Source organism: Xylocopa sonorina, chromosome 11 (genome assembly GCF_050948175.1).
Source record: "Xylocopa sonorina isolate GNS202 chromosome 11, iyXylSono1_principal, whole genome shotgun sequence".
In the NCBI taxonomy this organism is placed as follows: Eukaryota; Metazoa; Arthropoda; class Insecta; order Hymenoptera; family Apidae; genus Xylocopa; species Xylocopa sonorina.
The window spans coordinates 7,302,793-7,327,327 of NC_135203.1; the positions used below are offsets into that span (position 1 = coordinate 7,302,793).

Here is a 24,535-nt window from a genome sequence, read left to right on the forward strand (position 1 = left end):
ATTTCTCACTTGTCAGTTGCAGGTTACAAATGGTTAATAAATTTAAAGACACCACAAAATTGTTTTTGAATGCTGTTGTATTTGTATATATACATATATATTCATACACACTCAAATATAAATTACTGATATGCAATTACAAGATACAATTGGCATTCTATACAATTAATAATCGAATTAATCAATTTTTGTCTCCTCATATATTCCATTGCATGGCTGAGTTAAATAAAGACAATTTTCTTTTATTGTACAAAAAATGCATATTTACAAGATTTGAACACAAGTACATAGCCAGAAAAAGCAACGATTTGAATATAAAGTATAAATTACTACACAATAATTACGTAATTGAAATAATACTAATGAAATTAATATCAGTTTTTAATTCATGTTTAATGTATAATTAGTTTTTTCAACGATGTTATAGTTCATATAAGATCTGAATAAAGTATATAAATTATTAAGCATTTAGTTATTATGTAAAGGTTCATTGATATTAATTGTGATGTAAATTTCTCTTAGCATTACGATTATAAGAATAATTTACACAAAAATATTTTAATATTGTCGTCCTCCTCGACCTCCGCCACGATTATATCCACCACGTTGATAATTATCTGTACCAGAATCATTACCACCTTGATTCCATCCTCCTTGAACTCTACCTCCTCTTCCTCTACCACTAGAACCACCTCTTTGATATTGTTGCCCACCTTTGTAATCAGATTGAGGCGTATTACTTGGGTAAGAATGTCGCTGACCATATCCTAAATATTGAAATTAATTATAAATCATCAATTTGATCAAAATAAATCATAAATGTAAAAATTTGATATGTTTATCTTTATTACTTGTTTAATTAAATCTACTACCTCCATCTCTGTTGTCTCCACTGTAACTATTGTTTGCGCCACCTCCATATCCCCCTCCTTGTCCTCCATATCCTCCCTGACCTCCCCCATAGCCTCCACCCTGTCCTCCATATCCTCCTTGACCACCTCCATAGCCGCCATATCCACCGCTCTGTCCACCACCATATCCACCTCCTTGTCCTCCACCATACCCGCCTCCTTGTTTTCCTCCAAATCCACCTCCTCCTTGTCCCCCCCCATATCCACCACCCTGTCCTCCTCCACCATATCCACCTCCTTGTCCTCCTCCATATCCACCTCCTTGTTTACCGCCATATCCTCCTCCTTGTGCACCATATCCACTATTAGAGCTTTGAAATCCACTATCTCCGTAATTGCTATTACCACTATATGAATTCCTGTTGTCGTTAGAACTTTGAAAACCACTGCCTCCTCCACGTCCACCACCTCTACCACCTCCTCTACCGCCACTGAAATAACATTATAAAATGTACATATACGCATAACGCACATCTATTTTAAATTATCTTAAAGATAGTCCTTTTAATTTCAACTAACCCAGAAGTTGAAGGTGCTGGTACTCTATCCTTCTGCCACGGTGGCATTTCAGGTGGTGGTGGTTCTTGTTCATATGGTCTTCCACCTCTATCTGGTACTGCTCCTATGATAACTTTGTTTATATCACTCCTAGTATTTTTTCTAACAGTTGCATTGCTCGTCTTTTCCATTAATGCAATATCATCCCTTACTGCTAGCAAATCGGCAAATGTAACTTCTGGCTCTGTGGTTAAATATTTTCTAGTATCTCCATATTGTCTATTTAATTCAGCCTCTTGAGCTTTTACCCTGTCTGACCACTATTTTTAACAATATAAATCATATATACTACTTAAACTGTAAAGAATTTTTCTAATTTTACTTCAATATTGACAATAGAAACTTACTAGAAAAGACTGCACTGTTACGTCTAACCTCTTGAGTAACATACCACGGCGCATTCTATATTCATCATGTAACTCTTGTTGTATATGTTCAAGATCTTTCCAATCTCGTTCTAAGAATTCATGAGTAATTAATGGTTGTCCTACAAGTTCAGCAGGAGCTGTTTTTAATACTTCAGTCAATTTGTTTTCCAGTCTTGTAAAAAGTTTCTCAGCAGTGATATTATCTGGTGGTTTCTCAAAATTTAATGCCACCAGCATATCTTTAAGATCCTTAGCTGTATCGCTCTCTTCCTTTAAAAAGTATACAAATATAATTTAATAAACATATATAATTTTGTATAATCATTTTGATCCTATCTTAATAATGAAAACTTACAACAATAACAGCTTTGGAGGTTGAATTTTTACATTTCCTAAATTCTAATAATCTACAAGTTTTTAATTCTGCTCCCAAAAAGTCTAATAAGATATATTTATCTTGCTCAGTCGATAGTCGTTCATTGACATTGCCAGTCATTAACCTCCCATTCATACATCCTAATTCTTTAAGGAAACAGCTTAATTCTAATAGGAACGAACTAGAATCTTCCGGTGACACGATGGCATGAATAGTTTCATCCATATCATTCAGTACTGCAAGCTCATCGGCTAACCATGCTACAAGTTTTGTAAACTCAGGTGACTTCGCCCCTTGTTTCACAGCTTCCTTAAATTTATTGGGCTCTATAAGCTCACCATTATATCTATATAGTAAAAAATTTCACTTAAATAATAAAATTGGTACAATTGCTTAGATATACATATTATTAGATAAGAAAAATGTACGATTATAATGATTTGTTAATTATAGTTGAATAAATAAATGTAAGCAATGAACTTTTTAAAAATATTATACAGGATGAAATTTTAATGTAGAATCATAACCTCCAGTTACGTACCCAAGTTTCCGTATCCTTTCCAATAATTTCAGTTCCATTTTGATAAAACCTATGACTAAACGGAAAAACCAATAGTTACAAAACATAATACATACTAATAAAATAAAAATAATGTGTACTTACAATAAAAATATCAGCAATTTAGATGCCATACGTACCTCTCTTTGCCGTATACGCTGCGCTGTCAGTATTGCACGAGATTTTTTAATGTACTGAAAGGTGGTAATAGCACATACGAGATATATGTATCATACCACGGCGCACAGCAAATATATACTATTTATACACTATATACAGGGTGATTCAGTATAGTCACAGTCTAAGGTATATTTATATAAGGAATATAACAATTCCCCTAAAAATAGTAGATACCGATACAAAATTAATATATATTACACATCTATTGCCTTCCTGACTACTTTTCCGCTGTTCTTTCCTTCTCTCTGCTTCTCTCTCTCATCTTAATTACAGAATTTTAAGGTACTGCCGATTAAATGAAGAAATTCTTTAATTTTCATTAAATGTAAAGTGTAAGATAAATTATATCTCCCGCTTTAGAGGTAAGAGAGGGAAAGATATATGAAAAATCTATAGGAAAGAGTGAGACAGATGATATCTACTCCATTCCGGAACCCCTGGCGCCATCTCTGCGAAAAGTGCTCAAACTGGTCGCACAGCGTTATCAACAGCGAAGTAAACTACTGAAGACTACTAGCGCCATCTCCCGGAAAAGAGGTGAAACTAATCGGGTATTAGTTTCAGTATTTTCCGTAGAGATGGCAATAGTAGTTCTTAAGCAGTTCACTTCACCATCGATAACGATGTGCCGACCAGTTTGAGCACTTTTCACAGAGATGGCGACACGGGTTCCGGAGTAGAGGTGGTACCATCTGTCTCACTCTTTCCTATAGCTTTCTTATACGTCTTTCTCTCTCTTACCTCTAAAGCGGGAGATATAATTTATCTGGCTCTTTCTATTCAATGAATATTAAGGAATTTCTTTATTTAATTAGCAGTAGTATAAAATTCTGTAATTAACAACTGTGATTTTGAACAAAGTTGAAAGTTGTCTTGCATTATTTAGTACTTCATAACGTATATTTTAATATTCATGTAATTTTTATTATTATATCATAATTTACATTGTACATGTATGATTATCGCTATTAAAAGATTCATTTAAAAAGGGAAATGATAAATAAAATCACACCATGATTATAAAAGTAAAAATATGTAGATTTTTAGTGTATTACATGTACCACATACTTACAGAGTTAATTTTAAAATATGCATAATTAATATTACAATTAATATATACAATTATTTCTATTTATTGATAAATCCAATTAACAATCCTGGCAAATATTGTTCTTAACTATAACTTAGGAGCAATCATTGCCATGTGTAGCTAATAATTTATTAATACTGGCGTAACTTTAAGTGTCAGTAATTTTCATTCACATTGCCAGTAACTTTACATTTATATACTTGCAATATTATACAATATTGTTATTTATACATTGGTAGTAGATCATGACATTGTGACAGTGTTTCATTTTAATAAACACTATTGAACTTTACACTTATATTTAAATACATGGACACAATAGAGAAGTCATAAAATCATGTTATAACTTTCAGTTATTGAATAAACTGAAACAAGTTTATTTATAAATTTTGATTCAACACAAATACAATTAAATATTTCATTAATGCCTTTGGCATAGAATTTCGAAGCCAAATTCATATAATTTAATACATCTTATGTTTTTAATACCCTGCACTTTTAAAATTGAATACTTTCACATGCTGTATAGAAGTACTTTTGTAAATAGAAATTCTTAATGAAAGTCATCCAATATTTTTTGTTTTTGTTTGTAAAATTGGTACTGTAATGTACAGGATTAATGGAAACTTACATGATTCTATTTGACTGGCAAATTATACATTTAGTTTTTATGTGTACATATAAATATTATTCTAGTAGAATACATTTTAAATTTATTTCCAATGGTGCTTTGGCAAATATGTTTTCATAGCACCATAAAAGTGCAATTTCATTGTGAAGCATATAATTTTAGCTAATCTTTGTACTACTTCAACCCATTTATACTTCAACCATGAAATGCAAAATATAATTCTTGTTGCAAAACTTCAACAATAGTTCTAAAGGAATAAAATTTTGCTAGATACAATAAATAAAAATCGCCTTCATCTGAATTCTCTAATATTAGTCTAGATATTCAGTACTACAAGAGACAGTAGTATAATTCAGTCGTTTATCAAAATGAAGTTAACACGGCTATACAGTTTTTTTTATTATTATCTGGCTGTTAAAATAAGCCACACAACAAAGCTTTTATTCTTACAGTTTGTACATCAATCTAGCGAATGAAAATCTTGAATTTCATCATACAATCAAATAATTAGTTTTCTATATTTCCTTCATAGAAGGACTCACACTTTTCTAACAAACGTAGAACTGGATTTATGTTATAAGGAAACAAAGCTTTTGATACTAATCTATCAATTGCTAAACGAAGTCTTATCAATATTGTCATGGTGTCATCTAGTTCTCTTCCGCAACAGGAGACAAACTCTGTCCAATTTCTTTTAACATATTTCAGGAATCTTAATAAGTATAATAAGAAACAGGTCTCGTTACTAACAAGTAAGTCTAATAAAACATCTGGATCGTGCGATACAGCATGTACAAATTGTATGAAAGTTAAAGTTGGACTGAGCATATGACCAAGATCATTCTGTGGTGGCCCTCTATAAAATAAACCAACGGCTACATCTAAACAACACACCATGCCTTCGATCAAAAAATCATCTTGATCATGAAACATTTGTACAACCCATTGTGATAATGGCATTTCAGGATGAAATGGCATTAGTGTTTTAACACACTGATCCAATTGCCGTAAAACTTCTCTAATGCTTCTCTCGATAACTGCCATATCTGCATCAAGATCTTCTGCCTCAGAACTCAATGAAGAGTCACTAGAGTCGCTACGTGTTTCTTTAACTGTCACAGCAACACTTTTTAAAACTAAAAGCACTATCTTCTGTAGAAGAGGGCGATCTCCTTCACCAGATCCTCCTCCAAATCTTCCAGAACCATGACGATATGGCAAGGCATCTAATAGTCTCCAATCTTTTACAGCTCTCACAATTAAATGCGCAAGAGAGCAAGGCTCGTCGGGTAATACATCTTGCAATGCCAAAGTGCTTCCATAACATAATACTTCATTGAATAATCCAAGAAGGTGTCTCCAGATTACACCAGGAACATTGGTGTTTAAAAGCACAACCAGATTGTCCAATTGAGAATAAAAGAGCTTAGTGTCGATAACAGATAAGTTAGCTTTAACAGAAATAATTGACTCCCATAAGTCAAGAAATGTGATGACAGCTGATTCATGTTGAGGTGTATATGAACTTAGGATAGCATCAAATTTTGATACTAGTATAGTCCATTTAGATTCCAATGCTTTCACGCACATTGCTTTTACCGGTGTACTGTCAAAGCTCTCTGCATCTGAGATTGACATCGTATTACAGTGTGGCGGTGGTACTATACTATCTGTGTCCTCAAGTGGATGAATGCTACAATCCTTGTGTTCAACAACTCTTTTCACAACATCCAAGGTAAATAGCATTTGACTTGGAGAATGAGTATTTACTAGTGACTGTGTTAATCGTTCTAACCATGCTGCTTCGATATTTTCCTTTGTCACAATGAAAAATGATGCGAGAACTCTGCTAGCAGCGAATGATATAAATTTATTTGTTGTACACGACAAATCAATTATTTGATCTATAATGCCATGCTCGTTTCGCGCCAGCGCATCACAAACATCTACCACTCTTCTGCACATAACACCTCTGACGTTTTGTTTAATGGCTAGGTCGAATAAAAGCTGTAAGGCACTTATAAATTCTAAGGTTTGATCAGGTTCCCACTCTGATAATATCAAAGGTCTAAAAGTGCCATCTGCAGCTTCCACTGTTGCACTAGTGAATGGTTTACGTAATCTACTCTCTGGTACATTACATAAGCATTGCGCCAAAAGATTATTCTGCAACTGCTCAATATCTGACAATGTATCCCTTTCAACTTCATTATTTTCAATACGTTGCTTTTTCTTTGCTGGCTCCTCCATTGTGTTATTAGGAGGATAATAATAACAGTGCCAAAGCACCATTAGCAGCACTATTATTGCTGCTTTGTTCTTTTAGCTTACAATGTTCTTTCATCAGGTTATCTTCATAATACATATAATGATCCAATGGACAAAATACCATGTAAATAGCAAATGAAACGTAGCCAACATTAGCTTATTATGTACACAATAGCCATAAGTACTCCAGCGGATAGAACCTGTATTAACAAAATAAAGGATAACAAGGTAAATCACTTTGAAATAGGCTTTGATACATTATATATTCTATTAAATAAAATATTCTTTGCTAAATAGCATACTTATTCGTATGATGAATAAACATTGGTTGTTTTATGTTAACTATTCAGAAAGAGTATTATGAATGCGTGAGAATTGTTTAGCTGTCAATTTAACTATGGCAAAGCAGAATTTTTATAACTGAACGATAATTGTTCTAAACGTTGATAATTAAAGGATTTCTAATGAATTAACATGAGATTATTAAAAGAGGAGTAAAAAATTAAAACTTACAGAAACAATTGACTTCTGCTTTAATTACATTTATAAAATGTAAATTCCAACACTTCGTAGGTGTATGTAAATAAGTATATGTATATGTTTACATATTCGTTCATACGAGAATGTACGTGAATATTTTTTCACGCGGCGTGATTAATCGATTAATTAAAATGCGACATTGTTGTAACAGGTTTGGAATTATATTTGTTTTCAGATTCATTTATACGAAATGCTAACCGTAAAGAGTTTAACACAGGTTGCACATGTAATATATAAACCGACGCTCGTTGATACGTTAATACGCATACAGAAATAATCCGTTCCAATAGCTTGACAGACAGTTAAATATATCGACAAAATATCTGACAGTATTCTTTTAGAATTACACCGTATCTCACTATTTTAACAGTGTAAATATATTATTGTTTGTGCCCGAAGAATTTCTTTTGACTAGGAAGTGACAGAGCACTCGACAACTTTGCTCTGTTGCCACGTATACGTGCTACCGAGTAAAAATAAGAAATACGGATTTATATTGTTTAGCCGTAAATTTACTCCAATTAAACAGTTCATATCTCACGTCGAGTGGTAAAATGTTTACTCGATAATGCATAAGACACGAATTCTTCGTGTTTATTACGTATTTTTCGGGTGGCATCATGCAGAGCTGCGTAACACAGTAGCTCCTCCTCGCACATTCCACAATGTACTGAGTGCGAATTATTGTAATTACTTGAATAATAGCTTCCGGATAGCCATTAAAGCTCCTCAAATATTATTTAAATGTCTTCCCTACAATTTTTCATAATAAAAGTAATCAAAATTAAAAAGTCGTATAATAAATACACGAGATGATCGGCAACTCTGCATCGATTGCAGCGCTCAAAAATTTATGCATATTCTTATTTGTCATATGAATTTCTATTTTAATCATATGTATGCGGTATGAAATTTTCAAATTAATTCTATGCTGTATTCCACGCTGATGACACTGGTAAAAACTGCATTATTTCCCACGAAAGTTAATAACAAGATCATAGCGCTATAATAAGATGTAAGTGCTTCATATTCTATCGTACATTATGTGGCCAAAGGTATTTCTTAAATTTAATATCTATATTTAAACTAATAAATATACATGTACACCCAAGGTATTTTCATAAGCTAGAATAAAAGGTATCATTATTACAGTAACATATGTATTTATTTAGAGATATACGTCTACTAAAAGAACTACCTTTATATTAAGAAACGAAATCGGATGAGTTTTACTTTCAGGAAATTCTGGAATTAAAAGGTAACATTTATAAGTAATAGAATTTTTCTATCACAGTATTATCTCACAGGTTCTATTTTTCTATAACAATGCTTAACATCATCTGTCTCATCGCACGTACAATCGCTTTAATAATTATTATATGGAAGAATAAAATATTTATCGTCGAGTTTATTTATGCGAATACAGTTCGAAAAAGGAGAAAGTACGTTCCTCTCGAACGAATGGAAAAATATCATCGGTGTGAACTCGCTTTGTTATGCGATCTGAAACCTATCTATATGCTAAATTGTCATAGGTACTTTCAATGACGTAGGACTGCCATATTTTTCCTATATGGGGCCTGCCAGGGGGTCAACCAAATTGTTGGGGGTTTGGAGGTGGCCATGCAAGATGTTTTGTGATAATCGAATGGTGCGCATAATAAACAATTAAACCTATATAACAGCGGGGCGCGTCGTTTCGGCAGATATGCTCAAACTGTTCGAGCAAACGGTCCTTATTGGCAAGGAAGAAAAGCCTTTCACTCAAAACATCCTTCTCACATGCGATAGGAATTTTACGTCACAAATTTAATCGGGATGAGAGTGTAGTGCCGCGACGAGGTTATACCAGAAATTGGGACAATGAGCTTTAACATTTATCTACGTTTCATTTTATAATTATTACATTGTACAAGTACTGTATATAGTTCTGCTATGCAATACCGATTTCTTCAGCGATACGAGTTGTCTTGGTGATTTTGTTGAATTTGCTGATCGCGCGAATGCGGTGCCCTACCCCCGTTGCACTATTTTTGTCTGTACGTTTTATTTACACGTATTTCTCTTGTTGCGTGTTTTCTTCGCCAAATATTTTGGCTATCTTTATAGCAGTTACGTAATTTCCGACGTGAGTAATTCCGGCACCATGGCCGATGATGAATTAAATGAAACTCGATTGTTTTACACATAGTGGCGTGTGTGGACATATATACCACGCAAAGTTAAAGGGAATTGATTTTTGACATTCTTTGCATAAGGTTTGAGGAAGTTGTAAGCGTGTTGATAATTTACTGGTAAACATGATCGGGAAACGAATGCTGCACATTTGTAAACAAAATTAATGTTTAAACAGTGAAAGTGATCCCATTTAGATATGTCTATTGGAAATTATCTTCTTAAGGTAAATGATTAGTGTACAATTATACCTATTATACAGATTATTTTTGTTTTTATTCTTTGAAACGTTAAAAAAAAAAGTACCTACAAATAGCATTTATTATATCATATTATAGCATTTTATAATCAGTAATTTTTTTAAATGTTGTTTAATAATATTTAATTTTTAATTGAAATTAATAGTGCTTCAACTAAGTGTTACAATGTTTTAATCAATTAAATAATTAATTAACATCGTATTTAATTTGATGTATAAAAAGATTATGATATTAAATATTTTAGGATAGTCATCACATCATAATGTGGTGGTTTGAGATGCTATTGAATAATATTATTAAGAATGGCAGAAGTATCCAAAGATTTTGGTAAGGGGAAGCCTTTTCGAAAAAGAGACATGTCAGATTCATCGCAGCATCAATATAATCAACCTCCTCCTGATATTATGCCAAAGGGACTTGCAATCAATGGTATATCTTAAAATATATATCAAGATTTTTAGTAATATTGCTAAGAAGCCAAGTTATTTTGAGAATTAAATGGAAATTATCTTTTTAGGCATAGGGGGAAGGTTACGCCAATTAGAATCCCTTTTCATTGGTGGTCCCATACAAGGAGAGGGAAGAGTAGGCCATACATTTTCTATTGAGACACTTATTGATATTTTACTTGTCTTATATGATGAATGTTGTAATTCTTCCTTACGGCGCGAAAAAACTGTCTCAGATTTTATTGAATTTGGTATATATATATATATACATATATATTGTCATAGTCTATATATTTTTTGAGTCGTTGAAGTTTTACATTAAAATAAAATTGATGTGTCTTCTTTTAGTGAAGCCAGTGGCTGCTTGCATTAAAAGTTTGCAATTGGCACGAGAGGATTTTGAGATTGTAAAAGTGATTGGTAGAGGAGCATTTGGTGAAGTATGTGTTGTAAGAATGCGTGGTTCAGACAAGGTATTCGCCATGAAAATTTTGAACAAATGGGAAATGTTGAAGCGTGCAGAAACTGCATACTTCAGAGAGGAGAGAGATGTACTGGTGTATGGTGATCGTAGGTGGATCACAAATCTTCATTATGCCTTTCAAGATGACAATAATTTGGTAATGCTTATAACCAATATTATTAAAAATTATTATCTCCTGTAAGTATAAAAAACTTTTTTTTTTTTTAAATAATCTTATACAGTACTTGGTCATGGATTATTACTGTGGCGGAGATCTGTTGACACTGTTGAGTAAATTTGAAGATCGCCTTCCTGAAGATATGGCTCGTTTTTACATAGCTGAAATGGTTCTGGCCATTGGGTCCATACATGACTTACGTTATGTGCACCGTGATATTAAACCTGATAATGTTTTGTTAGATGCAAATGGTCACATTAGATTAGCAGACTTTGGATCTTGTTTACGATTGTTTGAAGATGGCACTGCACAAAGTAATGTTGCTGTTGGTACACCAGACTATATTTCACCAGAAATCTTAAGAGTAAAATCATATTTTATGTATTACATAATATAATATAAATATTTTAAATATTGTTCTTATAATATTATATTAGATAATAATTTATGTATTTTGAAAAGAATATATTGTAAAATTTATACAGGCAATGGAAGATGGGCAAGGACAATATGGGCCTGAATGTGATTGGTGGTCTTTAGGAGTTTGTATGTATGAAATGTTATATGGAGAGACACCTTTTTATGCAGAATCTCTAGTCGAAACTTATGGAAAAATTATGAATCATAAGGTTATTAAACAACTTGGATTATTTGTAATAGTATTATAGTAATAATGCAGTAATGCATACATATGACAATTTGCATATTATATAATTTCAGAATTGCTTTGACTTCCCAGTAGATGATATATATGAAGTTTCTGAGGAAGCTAAAGATTTAATGAGAAAATTAATATGTAGCTCGGAGTTTAGATTAGGTCAAAACGGAATTGACGATTTTAAGGTATTGATATGTATTTTTTTACTTATAAGAGGAACATTTATCATTATTAAGAAGATAAAATTAATCTTTCTTATATAATACAGAAACATCCATGGTTTGAAGGAGTAAACTGGGATACTCTTAGAGACAGTACTGCACCTTACATTCCTGAAGTTTCGTCACCAACTGATACATCAAACTTTGATGTAGATGATACAGATGTTCGCAGTTCTGATGCTGTTCCACCAGCAGCAAATTCTGCGTTTTCTGCACTTCATTTACCATTCGTTGGTTTCACTTTCACTCAAGGAAGGCAAGCAGCATTTTTTGCTTATTCTTTTCACATAAACAACTGTATTTAATGCAGTTTTGTATTTATAAATTACAGTTGTATATCAGATCTGGGTTGTTTATCTGCTGTAACTCAAAAGGATAAACACGTACAGTTGCTGGAGGAAGAAAATGCACAACTGACCCAAGCGCTCGAAGATTTAAAAAAACAACTCAGCATAAGTCATTCTTCTCCTGGAATATCACCGGATTCTAATAATGCAACAAGAAAACTTCAGGATGAAATAAATACACTTACTAAACGCAACTGTGGTATGTATATATTTAAATATATACAACAAAATACATAAATTATTGGTCCTTATTTATTTATATCTTTAGAATTAGAATCACAGTTAAAGTCTATGGAAGTTCCCCGTGAATTGCGCAATTTAGATAATGGCGATATGACGAAACTGCGGGAACTCGAGAAATTAGTGCGTACTCTTCGGTTAGAGAAAGAAGAAGCTGTTAAAGATAAGCTAGACGCGCAGGAAAAGCTTAAATTGCAGGATAAAGAATTGAAGGATGCATTAACGCAACGTAAATTAGCTATGGCTGAGTATACCGAAGTTACAGATAAATTATCTGAATTGAGACAACAAAAACAAAAGTTGTCAAGACAGGTTAGAGATAAAGAAGAAGAATTGGAGGTGGTAATGCAAAAGGTCGATAGTTTACGGCATGACATTCGAAAAGCCGAAAAACTGCGCAGGGAGTTAGAAAATCGTGTCGAAGAAGCAATGGCTGAAACGAGCAAAGAGAGAAAATTAAGAGAACGTAGCGAGGAATATTGCAAACAAATGCAAGAGGAAACGGAGAAGATTAGGCAGAGGTCCATGGGAAATGATGCGAGTGCAAATCATGCGCTGGCAACGCAAGAAATTAATAGGTTAAAGGCAGAAGTAGAAAAGCTCGAGGTTCAGTACAATGAAAATTTGAATCAGCAACAGAGCAGGTTTAACGTTGAGATTCGTAGTCTTCAAGAACAATTGCACGAAACTGAGTCAAGAAGAGATTTATTGGAAAGGGAGGTTCAATTGTCCAAGGAAAAATTAGATGCCGCAAGATTAGAAAATATTACTGATAGCGAGGAAACGATAAACGAATTGAACAGGCACCACGAGAGAGAAAAAATTATGCTAGTCGAAGAAAACAAAAAACTTATGCTAGAACTTAACACTCTTACCGATAGTGTTAATAGAATACAAGGAGAAAGGCGTCAATTAGAAGAAGAATACGAAGAACTAAGAAATAAAAAAGAAGCTATTGCGCAATGGGAGGCTCAGATCACCGAAATTATTCAATGGGTATCGGACGAGAAAGATGCTAGAGGATATTTGCAGGTTTGTCCTTTATAGAGTATATGTATTGTTTAACTGAAAATTGGTATCACTTAACATGACAAGTAATTACATTTAATTTTGCGATTAAACGATTAGGCATTAGCTACAAAAATGACAGAAGAATTAGAATTTTTAAAACACTCTGGCGGCGTTGGTGGCGTAGGAAGTGGTTCTACGATGGCTGACAAAAATTGGCGAAATCGAAGATCACAGAAACTTGATAAAATGGAGCTTTTGAATTTACAAAGTTCTTTACAAAGTGAAATACAAGCTAAACAAGCAATATCTGAAGAACTTACGAAGACACGTTCAGATTTAATTGCTGCTCAAAAGTAATTATGTGTTAAAAATGAGAAACCAATTATATTAGCAAGAATATTTTCATTCATTTAAATTTTCTCTTATACGATTCAATAATGGTAAACCATTATGTATTTATAGGGAATTAAGAGATTTCAGACAACGGTTCGATACACTCACGCACGAGATAAAACGCAAAGAAATGCAAATAAAAGAATTACAAGCAAGGCTTGACACAGGCGATGGCTGTAAGTACATTTCATTTAATAACGTTACAAAAAGAAATTACCTAAAAGTTTTACTGTTACGTACCTATAAAAATTTTGTATCGACTATTATTATACAAACTGCTGTGATACATGCCATGTATGTAATTTGTAAATCTTTTAATCTTTCTCGTACATTATTTAAGCGATAAATACACATTCATTTTATTTTCTATAAAGATAATGTTCTCTGTACTATTCTAAGTTCTTTGTTGTGGCATGATTTATATATGATTTATATATTGAATGTTTATAAAATATAATATATGATTCCAACATTGATACAAGAAATTTTTATATACGAATTTTGATGCAAATATGCTATATTATTTTTAAAAATATAAAATAAACAAATTTGCATGCATATAGAAAAAATAAAAAGAAATTGTTATGTAAAGTTTATAACAAGAATCATATATAGCATTCATACTTTTTCCAACATATCAATTCTATATTGACATCTTTGCAATTGTATTATTTTCATTGCAAGCATTAGATGCATGAATGATATACATGATTCTTTGTAATTGCATATTCATGCATACAACTTATAGTTATGTAATATGTTAGCATTTTCTATAATTACAAGCCATTATAGTCATTACTATGATTTCACAATCTCTTTGCTTTTAATACAAAAACATAGAATCTTTGAGAAAGATACTTACTCACTATTTATTATACTATATTTTACATTAGTTCAATTAATGGCTTGGTATTAAACTGGTATGAGTCAGTGTGTGGGTATTTTAATTAATTTTTTTCTTTAATGTGAATATTTAGACTTGGTGTGTAGCCTTAGGCTAATATAAACATATAACTGTATTACTTAGTTATAATTACAAATATAAAAGTGCAATACATAATATTTGAATATGGCATAATTAAGCATATAAATTTCGTTCATAACATTATGGAAGAAAATTGATGTATTTTAAACGTATATCATATTTAACATGGATATTACAAATGTAAGTTAAATATACATGATACAATTTTTGATTGTTATTTCGGAGAAACATAAAGGCACTTAAATCTTAGATTATGACGTTCTCTGAGATTATTATTTTGTGTACATTGTGTATATAATGTACTCAAGTACTTCTATATTTATAATCGATGTTTATGCAATATAGAATATTTACAGCAATTGTCGATATTTAAGTTACCAATAACAGAGATCGTTACTATTTGGATATCCATCCAGCATAGTAATTTGGTTCTCCGGTACGGTATGCGATTCTGATTTCTAGACTACAAAGTGCCTCTGTTTATTGGCGTAACGAGCTGTGTCTGGGGCCTCTTGTTGCTCATCTTCAAACTGTATTTGTGACAGCTGTCTTATCCAGCAATACGTCAAGCAAATCACCAAACATCGTTAGCACCAAACCCCAACGCATCATCGTACATCAGCCGTCGTCACCCCTACCAGTAATGCGTGCTCCCCGCGTCACGACATGTCGCTTATTAACTAGATTTGTTCCCGTCAACACATTCATCAGTCAGAATGCCGTCGCCATCGTATCGCCACCCGGTAAATGAAGTGGCAAACAAAAAACGCGATTTTGATTGACTTAGTCAGTTGGGCTGCTAATTATGGAACACAGTGCTATGTTTCTTTGGAACATAAACGGACTTAGATTTTGGAACTTGTACTCAAAGAAAGCATTATTCTGTGTCAGATTAATCTTATCTAAAACATAGCTCTGTGTTGATTTTAATGTCTATTACCCTGAAAATTGATTATGTGTTTCTTGTATGTTGAAAATAATGATGTCCCCAACCCCCCTGCTCTTCATTAAGGATAGTGTCAGTAGTCTTTCATCATTTTAGGTGATGGTTATCCTTTGTTAAGCTTATTAGCTGATAATCACTCAGTTTTGTAATTAAATGATTAACAGGTATGTTGTGTCTGAATGTTTTCGCCTTTAGACTGTTTGATCTGATTGACTTCTTAGTACATTTTATTACATGCTTGGCTATTTCTGCTGATGAACGAATATCAACCTTTTGTCTGCACAATAACGAATTACTACTTTAACAGAACTTGTGTGGTGTAAATTGCAGTGGAGTGATTATATTAAAATATCTTAAAAGAACATATTCTGAAATTTATATTGACTTAAGTATTTATTTGGTAGAGAGAAAAATATATAATTCGCCACTACTACATTCTTTATTTTGTATGTTAATGGATTATAGATAAAAGTATCACAGATTTTCTTTTATTAATTTAACATTAATTAAAAATTAATTTAAAATAATTTAAATTTTTTATATAATATAAAAACATATAATTTTTTTGTATATTGTTTTTTAATGTTATCTTTTTGTATTTCAGTTTTAGAACGTCCCACATCTCAAATGTCGTATTTGGAACATTTTTTGAAAGAAACAGCAAGTAGTACACGCCACGGAAGTGCGGACAGTGTAGAAGCTGATATTGAGGATAATCGGGCCCCAAGTATTTCCAGCAGTAAAAGCAACTTATCTGAACTTAGTATCGTAAGTAAAATATTTGAAGGTAATGTTAAATATAAAATTGTATTCGTTTAAAAATTTAATGTGCGCTAAAATGTAGGATCCAGCATCACCGTTATCTCACGAGCTTCTGAATAAATCATCAACACCTCATGGACAAACCAGTCTTCAACCAAAACCGAAATCTCATCAATTCTTAGTAAGAACATTTTCAGCTCCCACAAAATGCAACCACTGTACTTCACTAATGGTGGGTTTAACGAGACAAGGAGTAGTATGTGAAGTTTGTGGTTTTGCATGTCATATGCCCTGTTGTGACAAAGTTCCACCAATGTGTCCTGTACCACATGACCAAAGTAAGTTCTATTTGAAAATTTAGTTAACATTGCTGGGGCTTCTGACTTTCATATGTAATGCTTGTTCCTTTAATAGAGCTGCTATAATGTGCTGTTATAATTTTTATAGCAAAACGACCATTAGGTATTGATCCCACGCGAGGAATAGGTACAGCTTATGAAGGGTATGTTAAAGTGCCAAAAATGGGTGGAGTGAAAAAGGGTTGGGTTCGTCAGTTTGTGGTTGTCTGTGACTTCAAGTTATTTCTTTACGATATTTCACCAGACCGTAATGCATTACCATCAGTCTACGTGTCTCAAGTCTTAGATATGCGAGATGAAGAGTTTAGTGTTAGTTCTGTTCGAGATTCGGATGTCATTCATGCTACAAAAAAAGACATTCCGTGCATATTTAGGGTAATTCTTAAATTATTGTGTTTATTGTTCTGTTATAATCTCGTTGTATATTTCCTTCTGGCTTATAATTTATTTTACACTTATTTAGATAACAACGTCTCTGCTAGAACCACCCGGTTTAAGGAACCACACGTTAATGCTTGCAGACACTGAAAGCGAAAAAACAAAATGGGTAGTTGCTTTGAGTGAATTACATAGAATACTAAAGAAAAATAATCTTCCTAATACAACGGTAAGTTGTATACATAAATCCTATATGTATATATAAATTTGATTATATTACTTTTTGCGATTTGTAGATTTTTAGAGCAAAAGAATTGTTAGATAATACATTGGCGCTTATTAAAAATGTGATGTCAGGAGCTATTATTGATCCAGATCGTCTAGTCATTGGTACAGAAGAGGGACTCTTCTGTTTAGATTTAGATCGTAATGGTACGTTCTTTACGTGAGCATACAGTCGGCAGAATTGTATTATTACAACTGATTTGTATTGTGTTTTTAGAAATTGCAAGAGTGGGAGAAGGCAAAAAAATATATTTACTGGAATATGTAACAGAAGAACAATTAATAGTAGTTTTAAGTGGAAAACAACGTCATGTACGGCTGGTTCCAGTACGTGCATTAGATGGAGATGAAGTTGAATGGATTAAAGTTGCAGAGACTAAGGGGTGTATAACTTTAACAACAGGCATAGTCCGTCGCAATCCATTAACTTATTGTTTGTGTGTTGCCATCAAGAAACAGGCAAGGAATATCTCTTTTCAGTACGGGATGTTAATGTAATAAGTATTTATTCCTTTTCTTTTTATATTTAATATTATTTTTTTCTTTTTTTATTCAGAATGCATCGCAAGTGATCATCTATGAAATTACGCGTACGAAAACACGTCATAAACGTATACGTGACTTGATGTTATCATGCCACGCACAAACTTTACAAATTCTCTCTGAAGGTCGTTTTTGTGTCGGATATCCTTCCGGCTTTTCTATCTACAGCATTTTAGGAGACCATCACCCTATTTGTAAATAGACTCTACTTTGTATAAATTAAACATTAACTAAAAAATTTCTTAGACCAAAAAACTATTTTTTTTTATATTTTAGCATTGGTCCATTCTGAGAACACGCTCTTAGGTTTTCTCACGTATAGCGCTGTGGATGCTTTACGTTGCATCGAATTGCCGCGTGGTGAATTCCTATTAGTCTTCCATACATTGGCAGTTTATGTCGATAGCCAAGGCAGAAAAAGTAGAGACCGCGAAATTATGTACCCTGCTGTTCCGACAGCAGTTAGTAAGTATATTTTTTTAAAGACTCGATACAGAATCGTATTCATAATAAAGAGATGCATCCGTGATCCTTCATTCTTATTCAGGTTACTGCGAAGGTTACTTACTAGTTTATAGTGAGACTCATATCGATGTGTTTGACTGTACAACTGGAGATTGGTTGCAGACACTTAATGTGAAACGAGCACGGCCACTAAACACTTCAGGTTCTTTAACATCTTGTGTCATTAATGATATGCCACATGTTATTTTTCTGAGCAATTTACATCAACGTTAGTACATTTTACTAAATTATAACAATTATTCATCAGTGAACATGAAGTTACTATAGTTAATACATATTTGATTCGATACAATAGGAGAACTACTTAATTTAACGCCATTAGACGCAAGTGGAAGACAAATGACAAGACCACGAAGAAGATTTTCATTAAGAGAAGGTAATAGGTCTGTTCGTCCTACTGACAGACGCTCCAAAATGATATCCGCTCCTACAAATTTCAATCATATTAGTCACATGGGTCCAGGTAATGGAATACAGGTAGGTATTTTGACTTTTTTATTCTTAACTAATTGAAAAGCGTATGTATTTTTTTTATAAAATGCTTTACATTTTATGTTAGATTCAACGATTATTAGATTTGCCAACTACCCTCGAAACAGCTGATCAACAACATAGTGGACATCATAGTAGTTCTCATCTTCACAGCAGCCAACAAAGAGTAAGAATTTAAGAAAATGCATTTTTATATGTGTATAGTTTATAAGACTTATTTCAACGAACAGGATATTATGACAACAAGTGTAGAACAATTCACTTCATTGACAAATCTATAAAAATCATCAAATATCCATTTACGCTTTTCTTTAGTTATACAGTCCAGCAATTCAGACATCAAGTAAGCCTGCCCCACTACCACCTAGGCATCCACCTTCCGATACACGACGTCTCAGTTCTCATATATCTAGAAATTCAGGATATTCTCCGCATAACGGTACACATTGAAAAGCGTTGTATACCATTCTTTTTTTTTAAATTTTCTGCGAAGCGTTTCCCATCATACATAGGTTCTTTTTAGGTTCAACATCATCACGTAGAGGACCAGCTCCTCCGCGACCAACAGCTACTCCACCTTCGCTACCACGAACTCCTGTGGACCAAGTTGATTCGGAATCTGTCCATCTGCTATCGCATACTCCACTTTCTCTTGGTAGCATCGCATCTTTACATGACAAGGTATTTACCCTTTTCTCTATTAAAAAGAAGAAAAAAAGAACTGAGCAAATATAAGGATATAGTTATAACAGATTTATGACATTTGAATAAATGCATAAATGCATAAAATTTTTCCACAATGTAGGAACACACCTCTGGTGGAAGTCCTAGACATTCAATAGCTTCGAACAACAGTTCAAATCCATCGACGCCTCCAAGTCCCGCTCATGATCATGGTTCATCTTCATACGATTCATAAAAATTAATTTAACATTTTTCATAATATTGGAAAGGTTACTGTAATCACATGCACTCTTCTACCTGAATAATAGGATTACAGTACCTATAGTAACATCTTTATACAAAATGTGTTTGATTTTTAGCTGGAAAGTTATCGCACTTCTTTTTTCTTTATCATTTTTTTTATTTTGTGCAATATATTTTTTTAATCTTGTGCACTACATTATTTGTATTACAATCATCTAACAAAAAGCATAATACTCACATTTACAAATGAATTGAAAAGTTACACGTTCATTATTTAGTTCAAATAGAAGATTCTAATAAATATATTAAGATTACTTTTGATACCATTTCGCAATAACTTTCTGGTTTTCAAGAATTTATACATAATAAGTTATATATACTTAACAAGGCAATTTATAGTTAATGTAATGATAAATTATTGTAAATAATTTACGCGTTTGAAAATCATTGAGCCAGCTTTACGATGCCATATATTAACGAAGTAGGTATCGTTTATCTTCCTTTTTGAATTTTATCATGGACATTTTGCATAATTATAATCGTCGTGATTAACTGTTTTTAAGTTAATAAAAATTGAAATCTCAGTCAAATTATCTAGCAATAAAAAATTAATCTAATTAATCAATCGTACCTACTTTTGGATCTAAGTATAAAAAAAAATAGTTCTCGAGTAAATTATATATATATACTTAATCAATCATTCTTAGCGACAAATGAATTCAGAGGAAGTTGAATCGATCCAATGCCTTATGACTAAACATTTTCCATTGCGTCATAATGCAGTAAGGTGCATCATATTATTCAGCGTGTGAATAGTAGACATAATCGTGCAATGTATCGGAAGCTCCTGCTAATAATAAATAGTTATTAAGTCAGGTGACTTAACACTTTTACATTACATATGAGTATTATATTTACAACAGTTAAAACGTGATGTTGAATATCGGTTTGTCCTTACTGCAACGAAAACTGATTTGCCTCTTATAAATGTACTGCTTTCTTTCTACATTTAAGACGATAAGTATCATTATGAGAATCATGATTCATTTTTTAAAGAAAGGCGCATATTTAAAATTTGACGATGAAATGTATTATTAGCAAGTGCAATGCATAATAACTGCAAACAATATCAAGAACAGAACAATGACGACGAAGTATTGATTGTCTTAAATATTGAAATTTCAAAGCTTTTTTTCATGACTGCAGCTATTTGAGAACAGTGTTATGAAACGATACTTCAATAATTTTATTACTTTTGTATTAAACAAAGTTGAAAATCAACAATTTTAAAGAAGAAAGAATGACGAATTATTTTGATGTTACGGAAAAAAGTATTATCTGATTGATTACTAATTCAGTTGCGTTCGTTTTTTATAGATGTAAGACTAGGACGAAACAAATGAAATTACAACAAAGATGAAAACACGATAACAAGTTTTATATGTTTTCATGTATAAAATATTATACATTTTTCATGTACATTTATAAAAATTTCCTAACTATACTAAAAGAAAGAAACAAAAAAGAGTTGGTAGAACAACATAACTATCTCAGGATTCTATGCCAGTAGTTGAAATATGGAATAATGTTTAACGATCAAGAATCCCGAGTTGCTCTATGATTTTACGAGAATTTATGGAAATTGAGGATAATCTTTTATCTTCGTATCCGTAATCAAGTGGTACAGCAAAGCGAAAAGCCAATAATTGCAGTATCGATCCAATTTTTAAATACACGAATACAAAAATGAGTGTAAAGAATAATTCTAGATTTAATCTTGCATTTAAATTTTCATATATTTATATAACGAATTTTAATGAAAAGAAAAAAGTTAAAAAAGTCTCGCGAAGTTTATGAAATATTGAACTGTTATGATAAACTATTGATACACTACATTCCGAGCAGTTTTTTTTTATTTTCATAAAAACATTAAATATACATGAAAAATTGAAGTTCCAACTCTGAAAAATCATCGTTGATAGACATAAAGTTATCGTAATATAACTATAACGTATAATACCAAAAAAAAAAAGAAAGAAGAAACAAGTTGAAACGTTTTCATCGCTCTCGTGTAATGATAAGACACGAGAATATAATTATAAATAAAATATATATCGACTGCAATAGGTTTGACATTCTTATATTAAAGAACATAGGGAGAAACCTTTAATAGCAGAAAAGTGTTAATGTTATCGAACAAAGAATAGTACAGGTATTTGCTGTCCGTATCGGAAATAAAGTAAAGTTTAAAAGATAAATTCTCTAGAGCTGCTCTAGAAATATCATCGTATGTTTATAAATTATAGTAATGTACGTGTTATATTGTACTTATCGACGAAATTCAATGATTTGCCTATTAACCGCCACTGTTACTTAAGGGTTCTAAAATCAAAGATTCGTCTTATGTTGCCTTGTATCTGAATCGACTTTGTCTATAGGTAGTACATACTAAGAAATAGTCACTCTGTATAGCATTGATTTTATATTTTTGTAAATAATTCAATTTCTAAATAAGCTCGCAAGTTCAATTTGATTTTAGACCCTTTAAATCTTCTATCACTTTTCTTTGTTCTATTTTCTTTGTATGCACATACGTGGCAATGGAAATTTCAATACGTCGTTTATAACATGTAAAAACTGCGCTATAATTATGCTTTTCTTTTACGCATAATCAAAATGTACGACCGGCATTCTGCACGAGAATAGAACGATCATACGAATGCATATATAGATTGTATGATTCGATAGTTTACTTTTTTTTATGAGTTGTTAGAATATTTTATGTAACGATCACACAATAATGATTTATGTATCCCATTGGTTTAATACCAGTGCATGTAATGACCTGATTATTAATCCTTCTTTTTTTTCTAGCAACTTAGTTTAGCGTATTCTATATTACGAACTTATTTATAACTAATATGTGCATTATTTACGATATTTATTAAAAGCAATTGCAAGCAACTATTTGCATTTTGAATAATGAATTGTATTTAGTTGTAAATTATTGAGAGCGCGTTATTTTACGATAACGAGGAGATGAAACATTTGCGTTTATAAGATTTTCTCATAAACATTTTTTTGTAGATTTCATAATATTTATAATCCCTTGCATTTTGTTTTCCACAAATTCTACGGTAAATTACACCCCTCTCTGAGTTTGTTACACACTGAATTTTTTGCAAAATAATTTAATTTTCTTCTGTAAAGGAAACATATTAATGAATTCGATTTGGTGTGAGTATAACTTAATTATTAAGTGCTGATTTATATTCAGGCGCATCATTGCGATTAACAAGACAGAATAATGGTTGTCAGAATGTTTATTATTTAAAAAGAAATGATTAACAGTAAGAAGAAAGTCCCTACTGAAACAACAAACTAAATACCATTATAAAAAAGATCATTTTTTTAATAGAAAGATACATAAGAGCTTTTGTACTTATACTGTATATTGTGCTTTGTATACTTCATTATTTTATTACGCTATAATCATTTCTATATCGCGTAAGTAATTTATTTCATGACGTTGTACCAATACAATTGTCAATGAGGAATATAAAACATAACATGCTTTGTTCTATGAGATACTGGTAACGGCTAATTATTTTTAATACCTTTTCACAAGTATAATACACATATGTATATCATTATTAAGAAAAAATGTTCAAGCATGCTGTATATAGAAACATAAATTTATACTTTATGATTTTGCATAAAATTAACGTATTAAATAATCATTTGTCAATTCAAATTAATTTTTCATTATACATAACAAAATCGTTATTTTGAATACAGTTGTTATGTAGCCTAAATTTGTCTACAAATAATTCATTGAAAGATATTCACATGTTAATATTTAATATAACATATTTATAATTGGTAACATGTGTTTGAGTCGTATGCAACATGCGAGTTCCTAATATCATTCATCAAGATTAAATTAAGAAAAGATTTGATTGGCACTAATTGTTTCACGATTTTTGTATTATATTTTACAAATACGAAACAATCAACAGAATCCTTCCCATCTATTTATATGTATAATATTCAAATTACTTTATGAATTTTTCATTTTTTCTTTTTTTTTAACATGTAACATTATAAACTTGGTGTCAACAACAGTTTCAGTAACATTACATTACATCAGTAATATTTTTATACCATGAATACTCGAAGAAACTCATTGTATTCTCTAACTCTGGCAAAAGCTTTAAATTATAATACTTCTATATTTAATTCTGTATCGTGCAAAAGTTCAAGAGCACCTTCGTAAAAAAACGATATCCATGCGGTGCAAAATCGTTGACTCGATACCCTAATTACGAAATTATAAATATGTTTGTTTTTAAAGTGCTTGCAGAAAAAACGTATTTTATTAAATAATAACTCGGTTATTTATTACGTATGAATATGTGTCAATATTAAATTCATTCTTCATTCAATTTCCTAACAAT

At 31.8% G+C, this 24,535-nt stretch overlaps 3 protein-coding genes and 1 long non-coding RNA gene across 5 annotated transcripts; 2 read left to right on the forward strand and 2 right to left on the reverse strand.

Moving 5' to 3' along the window:
* Window positions 1–217: 217 nt before the first annotated feature.
* On the reverse strand, window positions 218–3,035 carry LOC143429145 (protein FAM98A). 2 transcript variants are annotated; one of them, XM_076904605.1, is made up of 7 exons: window positions 2,913–3,035; window positions 2,755–2,803; window positions 2,193–2,559; window positions 1,817–2,107; window positions 1,431–1,729; window positions 873–1,342; window positions 218–767 (listed from the first exon to the last, which is right to left on the reverse strand). In XM_076904605.1, the coding sequence occupies exons 2-7, from the start codon at window positions 2,790–2,792 to the stop codon at window positions 559–561; spliced, it is 1,674 nt and encodes a 557-aa protein (XP_076760720.1). In that variant the 5' UTR covers window positions 2,793–2,803; window positions 2,913–3,035; the 3' UTR covers window positions 218–558. The 2 variants fall into 2 exon arrangements, with proteins under 2 accessions (XP_076760720.1, XP_076760721.1); XM_076904606.1 differs by lacking the exon at window positions 2,913–3,035 and adding an exon at window positions 2,878–2,898.
* A 934-nt stretch (window positions 3,036–3,969) lies between these two features.
* Window positions 3,970–8,291, reverse strand: Lin (protein lines homolog). Its single transcript, XM_076904719.1, has 2 exons — window positions 7,455–8,291; window positions 3,970–7,141 (listed from the first exon to the last, which is right to left on the reverse strand). The coding sequence occupies exon 2, from the start codon at window positions 6,963–6,965 to the stop codon at window positions 5,181–5,183; it is 1,785 nt and encodes a 594-aa protein (XP_076760834.1). The 5' UTR covers window positions 6,966–7,141; window positions 7,455–8,291; the 3' UTR covers window positions 3,970–5,180.
* Window positions 5,914–9,442, forward strand: LOC143429217 (uncharacterized). Its single transcript, XR_013102511.1, has 3 exons — window positions 5,914–6,187; window positions 6,322–6,408; window positions 9,017–9,442. It is a non-coding gene; the product is annotated as an uncharacterized LOC143429217 (long non-coding RNA).
* On the forward strand, window positions 9,068–23,664 carry Gek (serine/threonine-protein kinase gek). The gene is made up of 27 exons (XM_076904724.1): window positions 9,068–9,882; window positions 10,161–10,345; window positions 10,434–10,616; window positions 10,714–10,985; window positions 11,071–11,370; window positions 11,492–11,635; window positions 11,727–11,849; window positions 11,933–12,141; window positions 12,217–12,431; window positions 12,501–13,504; window positions 13,601–13,836; window positions 13,946–14,052; window positions 15,407–15,604; window positions 16,412–16,575; window positions 16,652–16,907; window positions 17,017–17,303; window positions 17,392–17,535; window positions 17,603–17,738; window positions 17,809–18,050; window positions 18,148–18,328; window positions 18,411–18,599; window positions 18,682–18,867; window positions 18,955–19,136; window positions 19,219–19,317; window positions 19,467–19,590; window positions 19,675–19,832; window positions 19,957–23,664. Exons 2-27 carry the CDS (start codon window positions 10,219–10,221, stop codon window positions 20,068–20,070), a joined length of 5,580 nt encoding a protein of 1,859 aa, XP_076760839.1. The 5' UTR covers window positions 9,068–9,882; window positions 10,161–10,218; the 3' UTR covers window positions 20,071–23,664.
* Window positions 23,665–24,535: the final 871 nt, after the last annotated feature.